The 11,047-nt window shown below is 43.5% G+C and overlaps 1 protein-coding gene across 3 annotated transcripts; it reads left to right on the top strand.

Annotated features, from left to right (window-relative positions):
• Window positions 1-274: 274 nt before the first annotated feature.
• Window positions 275-7,658, top strand: LOC109430315 (uncharacterized). Of its 3 annotated transcripts, none has more exons than XR_009997782.1 (2): window positions 275-7,275; window positions 7,326-7,658. XR_009997782.1 is itself a non-coding variant. In XM_062852067.1 (2 exons), the coding sequence occupies exon 2, from the start codon at window positions 935-937 to the stop codon at window positions 6,992-6,994; it is 6,060 nt and encodes a 2,019-aa protein (XP_062708051.1). In that variant the 5' UTR covers window positions 275-513; window positions 564-934; the 3' UTR covers window positions 6,995-7,658. The 3 variants fall into 3 exon arrangements, 2 of the variants coding, with proteins under 2 accessions (XP_062708051.1, XP_029717770.2); XM_062852067.1 differs by having other exon boundaries at window positions 275-513; window positions 564-7,658; XM_029861910.2 differs by having other exon boundaries at window positions 275-772; window positions 833-7,658.
• The last annotated feature ends 3,389 nt before the right edge of the window (window positions 7,659-11,047 follow it).

Raw genomic sequence — 11,047 nt, 5'->3', positions numbered from 1 at the left:
AATTTCACCCCGCTGATCAATTTGACCCCGGTTTACGGTACCTAAAGCAAATATGAACAAAACAAGAAAATGAATCGGTATCATTCAACGTGTTACTTCTCTTTGGTTATTAAAGGCAGTTCTGAAAAGTAATGGATCAATCGTATAAATCAAAATTCAACAAATTCAAGCGCAGTGCAAAAATAAGCAATCCAAAGTGCAACCGTCATAATCTACGGGGCATGTCATTAAGATTGATAGATAAAATTCATTCCATGGGATATACACATGTTGTCGAACCCACCGTGCGAACGGTTCTTACTAGTGTGAGTACCGAGGTAACACAATTTGACGTCTGTCATATACGAGGAGGTCCAGCATGGCCTTATGTCATGTGGAGGAAAACCGTGGTAAAGGATAGTAAGATTGAACTGTGGATTACGATTACAAAGTTTATTTAAACAGTTAAACTGTTAGTTAATTAGAGTAGTGTCAGTATAGCTAGTGCGTTGTGGAACACTGCTCTACCAGAAGGTGAAATTTGTTATATTGGTTACCTATAGTGTCTAATATTATCTATTTAGGAGACGGCAAAATACTGGTAGCCGATTGCTACGATTGTGGGTATTAACCAGAACTACTAGCTGCTATTCAGACTTAAAACTGTGAGTAGGTTTAGCAATATTGAAGTTAATTTAGAAGCATGAATTAATTTGTCTTGTAGCAGTGGACTAGGTTGGATTACATCGACTCTGCGTTAAGAAAGATTAGAAGTGTGAAGGCAGACATAAACGTAAGACAGATTCTCCTAATGTAAAATATTTATCTAATTCATTCTTGCATTAAATTTCAGCTTTAAAGCTGCGCTGTTTATAAGCTGCTAAAAAGGCGTTTGCACTGGTCTGGTCGATTCCCCAACAAACTTTAAAGGTTTATAGACCCGCTGAGCCTAAGAATGGATTCCAACAACGATCCGAAAGGGAATCATAATTGCGGTAAGTGCAATCGTTCCGATTCCGTAAACAACATGGTGGGCTGCGATTTGTGCGACACTTGGGCCCACTTTGATTGCGCCGGGGTGACCGACTCTATTGCGGACCCAGAGCGAAGCTGGAAATGTGAAAATTGCATGGCCCAGATCAACGCTCAGCGGCACTCACGTAAGTCCAATTCAACGAGTTCATCGAACCGAAGCGGAAACTCCCAACGTCAACGTTTGCAACTTCGACTACTGGAAGAGGAACGAAAGCTTCGGCTGAAGCATCAAGAAGAGGAAGATGCTGCAAGGAAGAAGGCTGCCGAAGAAGAAGACCAAGTCCGTAAGAAACGTATGGAAGAAGAGCAAAGGTATTTGAAGGAGAAATTCGAGCTTCTGATGGCAGGAACGGAAGGGAGCAATGATGGTTCGTGTAGTATACGGAGCGACACTAGTCGAAAAAGCGATCCTAACAGTAGGACTAGTAGTCAGAAGGTACGAGATTGGCTCAGTAGGGAAAGGGACACACATCAGTCGTCCGGAGTGGACCCAACCAATCAGACCTTCAATGGTGTCCAAAGGTCGGCTGTTTCGAAGTCTGCGCATGAGAATGCACCATCAAATGCAGTTGGTATAGATGCGCCATCCGAAGTGATCAAGCCCGTCAATTCGATTCGAGATTGCAGAAATCAGAAAGCTGTGATCAGGCAAGCACCACCAAATTCATCCACTCCACAGTTCTCACAAGAGCATATTAGTCCGTCGGAGGCTCTTGGACAGCGAACATCCATCTCGCGCATCCCAATGGATATTTCCGAGTATGGTCCGGTAGTAAACAGGGACGCCGTTCAAATGACATCCATGGCATATGGACGCCAGGGAACCAATTTTGTGTATCCATTGTCAGTAACAACTGCGACACAAAGTAACGCTGCTGCTCAACCCACGTATACTATGCCAGGATCGCAAAGGCCACTGTGCACAACGAGCCGTGACCTTGGCCATGGCCATAACCCTGTGAGAGCCAATGTTGAAAACGTTGCGAACTACCAGACTGCTCAACGAAACGCAAATCCTGCAGAGTCACAGTATTATAATCGAGATCAATCATCCGATAACATCCAACAGGTTGGTCCAACTCCAGTACAAATTGCGGCACGTCAGGTTATGTCAAGAGACCTACCGAAATTTTCCGGGGATCCGGAAGATTGGCCAATGTTTTTCAGTGCGTTCCAGAACACTACAACAGCATGTGGTTATTCCGACGTAGAAAACTTGGCGAGACTTCAACGTTGTCTGGAGGGTGCTGCCTTGGCGGCGGTCAAAAGCCGTCTGCTGTTGCCTGGTTCAGTTCCACACGTTATCAGCACGCTGCAGAGATTATTCGGTAGACCAGAGATAATAATTCACTCTCTTCTCAACAAGCTAAGAGATGTTCCGGCACCCAAAGCGGAAAATCTCAAATCCGTCATCGAATTTGGATTAGCTGTTCAGGATTTGGTGGACCATATGCAGCTGGCCAGATTAGACGAACATCTCTGTAACCCTATGTTACTGCACGAGCTAGTTGAAAGGTTACCAGCAGTCTATAAGATGCAATGGTCGGCGTACAAACGAGCGAGCCCGATTGTAAATCTGGCGACTTTCGGCACCTTTATGTCGGATCTGGTGAACACAGCAACGGATGTAACACTGCCAGATCTTTCAGCATCATCATCCAAATCGACAAGATCAATGGGTCCCCGCAATAAATCGAAAATATTCGTACACACCGAAGAAACCCCGGAAGGAGAAGAGGAGACACAACGAACATCGGAAGAATCGGGAAAAAGATGCTCATATTGTTCGAGAGCGGATCATGAAATTCAGGGTTGCTCACGGTTCAAGACTTTGCACAACGATGATCGATGGGCAGTAATGCGTCAAAACGGGCTGTGCAGAAACTGTCTAATCCCACATCGAAAATGGCCGTGTCGCTCCGGGAAAGTATGTGGCGTCAACGGATGCCGCCTTAGACACCACGCACTACTACATGCCTACGATGTCGAGGTCCTGGGAGCCCAGGCAAGATCAGTTGATAACGGCTCCAGAAATGCTTCGATAGTACACCAAAATATGCACCATGTGTTGCCGACGATACTATTCCGGTATCTGCCTGTCTTTATAGAAGATACGAATGGAAAGTCGGTGCGAACCTACGCCTTCCTCGACGATGGTTCATCGTCAACGTTGATAGAGGAAGGAATAGCGGCTGAACTGGGAATAAATGGCCCTACGGATACACTCTGGCTCAGCTGGACAGGAAATGTGAGCCGAGAAGAAAGAGGTTCAAAACGTGTCTCGATTATGATCTCCGGACGCGGGATGGAAACTCGCTTCCAGTTAAACAACGTTAGGACCGTTCAAAAGCTGGATCTACCACATCAAACATTACAGTACGACGCGCTCAAGGATGCATATCCTCATCTGCGCGGTTTACCAGTTGCGAGCTACTCGAAAGCGACTCCAGGAATCATCATAGGTATGGAGCACGCCCGGCTGTTGGCGACATTAAAAATTCGAGAAGGAAATGCTGATGACCCAGTTGCAGCAAAGACACGATTAGGCTGGTGTATATACGGTAAACAGTTCGGGTCGGATAAATCGGTGGAACATCTGAACTTGCACTCTTCTCTTGGGAATCGAGAACTACATGAGCAAATGAAGGGATTCTTTGGAATCGAGGAAGCAACCATCACGGTGAAACCGGAGGCTGATGACGATAAGCGAGCAAGGCAGATCATGGAGACTACAACGCGAAGAGTTGGTAAAGCCTTTGAGACAGGGCTTTTATGGAGACACGAGGAAGTCTGTTTTCCAGACAGCTACAGGATGGCGGAAAAGCGATTGGTGCAACTAGAAAAACGACTCAACAGAGACCCAGCCCTCAAGGAGAAAATTTGTTGTCAAATAGAAGAGTACGAAAGGAAAGGATACGCACATCGCCTAACCGACGAAGAAATACGATCATCGGATCCGAAACGCATTTGGTACCTACCTCTTGGGGTGGTACAGAATCCTAAAAAGCCGGAAAAGGTCCGTCTAATTTGGGACGCCGCAGCTCGATCCAGTGGAGTATCGTTAAATGACATGCTCCTCAAGGGCCCGGACCTATTGACATCCCTCATATCAGTTCTCTTCAGATTCCGCCAAAGGGACATTGCCATCTGTGGAGACATTAGAGAAATGTTTCACCAGATAATCATACGTAATCTGGACAAACAAGCACAACGATTTCTCTGGAGAAGTTCGCCTGATAGTTCACCACAATGTTACGTCATGGATGTAGCAACGTTTGGAGCCACATGCTCACCTAGCTCAGCACAATTCATCAAGAACAAGAACGCTGAGGAGTTCGTCGAACAGTATCCGGCGGCAACAGAGGCCATCATCAAGGGTCATTACGTTGATGACTATTTGGACAGCGTGGACACCGTCATGGAAGCAGTTCAGCTGTGGAAAGATGTGAGATACGTCCACGCTCAAGGAGGATTCGATATGCGTAATCTTATCAGCAATTCTCCCGAAGTGATGCAGCTTGTTGGTGAGAAAGGCAGTACAGCAACCAAATCCATGAACCTGGACAAGCCTGAGGAGAGCGAACGAGTTCTTGGTATGGTATGGAAACCCAAAATCGACATGTTCACCTACGACACGACACTGAGGCCGGATATTGCCAAACTGATTGCGGAGCAGTCGGTTCCTACGAAACGCCAAGTTCTCTGTACCGTTATGTCACTTTTTGATCCACTCGGTTTAATATCAAACTTTGTGGTACAAGGAAAAATCCTAATGCAAGATATTTGGCGATCAGGAACCGATTGGGATGAGGTAATAGCTGAAAATTTGCACGAAAAATGGATCAAGTGGAGTAATTGCCTGACGGAAATGGGAAGTGTCCGGATTCCCAGATGTTTCTTCAGTGGAGCAAGCCGTAGCGCCATGGATGGTATGCAGATTCACGTTTTTGTAGATGCTAGCCCAGAAGCCTATGCTAGCGTTGCATATTTGAGGATCATCGATAAAGGAGTTCCCCGATGTGCATTGGTAGCAGCAAAGTCTAAAGTAGCACCCTTGAAGCCGCTCTCCGTCCCTCGTCTCGAGCTGCAGGCGGCGCTGATTGGCAGTCGTTTGGCAGACACTATTTGCAAGTACTTGAATCTATCCGTGAAGCAACGATTCTTTTGGTTGGACTCATCAACTGTATTAGCCTGGTTGCGTTCAGATAGTCGTCGCTATCATCCGTTTGTAGCCTTTAGAGTTGGCGAAATTCTGAGCCTCACCGCTGTCAACGAGTGGCGACATCTGCAATCAAAATACAACGTAGCAGACGAAGCTACAAAATGGGGATCAGGCCAAAGTTTTGACCCGGAGAATCGATGGTTCAGTGGTCCGCCGTTCTTGAAAAAAGAGGAAGAGTACTGGCCTACACAATCGGCTTCTATAGAACCCGTGACCGAGGAGTTACGCAAAGTATACGTTCAACACCACATAATTAACCAACCACTAATTGACGTGACTCGCTTCTCTAAGTGGCAAAAACTTCTTCGTACTACTGCATTTGTATTGAGAGCTGCCAAGAAGTTCAAAAAGCAGCAGGTGCCAGCGTGGTTGTCCAGCGAAGAATACTGTAAGGCGGAAAATCTACTATGGCGGCAGGTTCAAACGGAAAGCTATCCAGAGGAGTACGCTACGTTGCACCATAATATGGAGAATCCGGATCAACCAAGACAGCTGAACAGGTCAAGTTCTCTACTGCAGCACTCCCCATATCTCGATGATGCAGGAATTATGAGAATGGATAGTAGGATAACGGCAGCACCCAACACATTTTTCAATGCAAGGCATCCAATTATCTTGCCTAAGAATCATCGTCTAACGTATCTGCTCGTGGACAGTTTCCACTGTAGATTTCTCCACGGAAACAGCGAAACAATACTGAACGAGATACGACAACAGTTTTCAATTTCAACTCTACGGAGCCTGGTGAAGCGTGTTTCCAAGGATTGCCAGATTTGTCGTATTCGTAAGGCCACCCCACAACCTCCCAAGATGGCTCCACTTCCTGTGGAAAGATTGATGTCGTTCATCCGACCCTTTACAAATACAGGCATCGACTATTTTGGTCCAGTCACAGTCAAAATTGGGCGCAGCAACGTCAAACGATGGGTTGTTTTATTTACCTGTCTTTCTGTAAGGGCAGTTCACCTGGAAATCGCACACAGTCTCACCACCCAGTCTTGTGTGATGGCCATTCGTAGGTTTGTGGCTCGCCGAGGTGCACCTGAAACTATTTGGTCAGATAATGGCACTAATTTTGTTGGAGCCAACAATGTCCTTAAAGAGGAGCTTCGGGAAATCAACGAGTCGTGCGCAACGACATTCACCAATGCCAGAACAAACTGGTTGTTCAACCCTCCTTACGCACCCCACATGGGTGGCGCGTGGGAGCGATTAGTACGGTCAGTGAAAACAGCCATGTTCGCCATTACCGACCAAGCCCATTCCCCTAGCGATGAGGTACTGGAAACCGTGATACAAGAGGCTGAAGCAGTAGTCAACTCCCGACCTTTAACCTACGTGCCACTAGACTCCTCCAACGATGAAGCCTTAACACCCAACCATTTCCTTTTATATGGAATCCGTGGTGTTAATCAACCTGCGATACAATTAAAGGATGCACGAGTACCGCTTAGAGACAGCTGGAATATGGCAAAAAATATGGTAGACGAGTTTTGGAAGAGATGGATCCGTGAATATCTTCCTGAGCTGACTAGACGGACTAAGTGGTATCAACCAGTAAAGCCACTTGACGTAGGAGATTTAGTTATAGTAATTGATGAAAATAAGCGTAACGGTTGGACAAGAGGTAGGATTCTAGATGTTGTTGTAGGCAAGGACGGTCAGGTACGCAGGGCTGTAGTGCTGACATCGAACGGAGTGCAAACACGTGCCGCAGTGAAGTTAGCATTATTGGATGTTGGTCAGGCGTCAGGGTAGAATTCTAGGTTCCTCGGAGCTACACGGGAGGGGGATTGTTGTCGAACCCACCGTGCGAACGGTTCTTACTAGTGTGAGTACCGAGGTAACACAATTTGACGTCTGTCATATACGAGGAGGTCCAGCATGGCCTTATGTCATGTGGAGGAAAACCGTGGTAAAGGATAGTAAGATTGAACTGTGGATTACGATTACAAAGTTTATTTAAACAGTTAAACTGTTAGTTAATTAGAGTAGTGTCAGTATAGCTAGTGCGTTGTGGAACACTGCTCTACCAGAAGGTGAAATTTGTTATATTGGTTACCTATAGTGTCTAATATTATCTATTTAGGAGACGGCAAAATACTGGTAGCCGATTGCTACGATTGTGGGTATTAACCAGAACTACTAGCTGCTATTCAGACTTAAAACTGTGAGTAGGTTTAGCAATATTGAAGTTAATTTAGAAGCATGAATTAATTTGTCTTGTAGCAGTGGACTAGGTTGGATTACATCGACTCTGCGTTAAGAAAGATTAGAAGTGTGAAGGCAGACATAAACGTAAGACAGATTCTCCTAATGTAAAATATTTATCTAATTCATTCTTGCATTAAATTTCAGCTTTAAAGCTGCGCTGTTTATAAGCTGCTAAAAAGGCGTTTGCACTGGTCTGGTCGATTCCCCAACAACACATGAAATCGACGAATCGATGAGTATTTGTGAGTCATGTCGTGGATTGATAAGTCACAACAGAAGCCCGAATACGAAAAAACGCCGATCGGATGGAAACGACGAAACTATGCAACCATCATTTAGTGGGCAGCAACATCATGATGTTCCAGAACCAGAACCGTCAACGAGTGGTCAACAAATCGAACATGAGCTGGGTAAGTAAGCCTTCAACGTGTTAGCTTCTTTTATATAACTCATTTTGCAGCTCGTTGCAAAACTACATTTTTCAGTATTCTTCGTATTTATCCAACCCGGCAAGCCTCGTTGGATAAATGTACTACTTGTGCGAAAAAAAATCATTTTTGCAACTCGTTGCATAAATAACTATCATTAACTTTCCACTGCATTCATTATTATATTGTTAACCTTAACTTTTATTTTACAGATATGGTACCATCTATTCCATCATTGGAGTCAATTCCGTCAACAGATCAACTACAGGGTCCCCATAATATTGAGAAGTTTAATACCATTGCTGAAACATTGAGTTTATCGCCAATCTCATCTAGAAACATGAGAAGTATGGAATATCGCATAAACAAATCATTGCAGATTACGAAAGAAGTTCGAAAAAATATCTTCGGAATAGATTCAACGGATGTTGGCAAAGTGGAGGCGTATGACGAGATAATTATGCAGTTAAAGGATAAGTTCAATCACCCTACAACTGACAGAAGCGAACAGATTAAAATACTATCTGTACTTCCTAAATCTTGGTCGGTAAATAAAATCACAAGAGAGTTTAACGCACCAATGTATATGGCGAGGCAGGTGAAGGATCTTGTTGATGAACAGGGTATTCTTTGTACCACCGAAAAAAGAAGGGGGCATGGTATTGATGACGATACAAAACAAATAGGTAGTAAGAGAATTTTTTGATGATAATGATATCAGCAGGCCAATGCCAGGAACAAATGATTTTGTTTCTGAGGTTCGAAATGGAAAAAAAACAACAAGTTCAAAAACGACTTTTGATGATGTCGCTCAAAGAGGCTTATATGATTTTTGTAGATAATGTACAAAACTGTGAATATTGGTCTCACAGTATTTACACAGTTGCGACCAAAGCATTGTATTTGGGATCGCAGTAAGCCGTGCACGCGGGCGGCTGCTTTTTAATTTTCTGTCACGCGTTTTTTCAACTCCGTGTGATTTTCAAATCGGCTGGGGTGAAATGGCTTGGCGCTACGCCTAGGGGCGGGACAGCTCCTAATACCAGCACCAATACTGCCTAATAAATATTAGTTTCTTAATCTTCATCATCTACCACAACATTTTTTTTTGTAGTATGTCATGAAATTTCATACAACAATAAACTGTCACAAAGACGAGAGGTGAAAACTAGGGTGAAAATATGGTTTGTCGGTGAAGTGTCTTCAGTAGACGAAATCTTTAATTTCTTTTAATTCTATATTTTAGTTTGGCTTCAATCTTCAGCAGCGAGGATGTGGATCTCGGAAACCTATAGTGCAGTGCTTGAATTCAAAATAGACGATATTAACAAGCTCATGTCTATGTTTAATCTCGATGCTCCTGGATAAACGGTTACATATGTATTTGAATTGTATGTAGACGTCCATGTCCAATAAAAATAAATATTCTGAAGTTAGAAACAGACATCTTTACTCGTATTATGGTTAGAATTTTTCTGATTTCGCTGAGGCTACCGCGCAAGCTCTAGCGATGATCTTCGTGAGCTGAGCGCGGTGTCCCTTAAGGTGGTCAAAGACACGACTACTCGAGGATTAATGCCGTTTTGAGTTTGGATGCCACTGTTAGTAATAGATTGTTGAGTCTTAAACTTTTGAATATTGGACAACGAATAAACTGTGTGTCCAACATACATTACATTGCATTATAATGTGTGTCCTATTGTACACATGCAATTTTCGAACAAATACGAAAATGTAAAGATACTACAGTTAAAAGCGGTCGTGTTCGCTAGCAAGTACTAGAGTGAGAAGGACGATATGGAACCGATTTTCATCGATCTTGTCCTAATTACTTCTTGTCCTGATTATATCTACCGTAAAGCACTGAAGCACAACTATTAATTGTAATGCCTCGTTGTTGTTATTGAAAATAAATCAATTTCGATTGGCGTGGCTTACTTGGTTAAAAAGTGCTACGGCTTTGGGATTAATATTTTCTAATACTGCTAATATTGCTAATCAATATTAGAGCTGTCCCGCCCCTAGCGCTACGCCATCCGGTTAGTTTTGTGTTCGGAAAAAATAAGTTGTTAGTGAAAGAAATTCAATGTTCAAACTTTTCGCTGGAGTATTCCAGAATATATTGGAAGAGGTGGATAGCTGAATTCATAGAGCAACTGTGTCGTCCCAGCACCAACAGCAGCTGACGGCATTTCGTCGGATATTCGGAGCGTCGGTCATCGTTCCAGTCTAATGTAGTATGTTAGAGGACCTCTTCAGCAATGCCGCGTTGCTTATTAGTGATTAAATTCATAAGTAACGAAGTTCCTCAAATGTCGAGACCGTTTTCTACAACGTACCGTGCTATACGATTTTTACTATTTTTCCGTGAATCTGCCCATAATGAACGGTGGTTGATAACATGTGTAAAAGTGAAAAAATACGTGAAGGGTTGAATCACCCATCCGTGGTTGATGATTGGAGTAAAATTAAGAGCCTTGTGAATAAATATACAAAATATTGTTCAATGTGCATGTATTCAACATGAATCTAACGCGTGGTCAAACGATGGCTTGTTATAGATGTGCACAATAAGGCCAAGAAAACTGCAAGGGGAGCCGAATCAGTTAAAAAGTGAACGAATTCAAGCTTTATTGAAGAAAACGGTGTTACGTCAAGCTATGGTATTAATGGTGACCGATGTTGAAATCGACTTTCGGCTAAAATTTGGTGAGATCAGTCTGATTTTTATTGTTTATTATATACATTATTATAAGGTTTATGATAAAGTTTATCATGCAAACGGGAGGGATTTGTTGTATTTTTCTTTTGTTTCGTTTCAGAGAGCGAGTAAAGGCGCTTAAGCCTAGGCATAAGGGCCAGGACACAGAGTAAATACCTGTGTTCCATCCCAAACTAAGGACTACGGAACTACTAAGGAACTAAGGAAACTAAGGACCAAGGGGTGACATTAACCTTCTTAGCATCATCACCCCCACCGATTTTCTTTTATTTTGCTACTTTAAAACATGCTGAGCGGTTGGTACGAGATGTCCCCACTCAATGGCTTTATTGTAAAACCAATAACACTGCACAGTAGGCCTGGCCGCTTTAATGCTTGTAATGCATTTCCGATGTACTGCAAGCATTAATAATGACAAGAAAAATGGTAGAATTAGTCGAATCTATC

This window comes from Aedes albopictus, chromosome 2, assembly GCF_035046485.1.
Source record: "Aedes albopictus strain Foshan chromosome 2, AalbF5, whole genome shotgun sequence".
NCBI lineage: Eukaryota > Metazoa > Arthropoda > Insecta > Diptera > Culicidae > Aedes > Aedes albopictus.
This window is presented reverse-complemented; position numbering and strand designations above follow the sequence as displayed.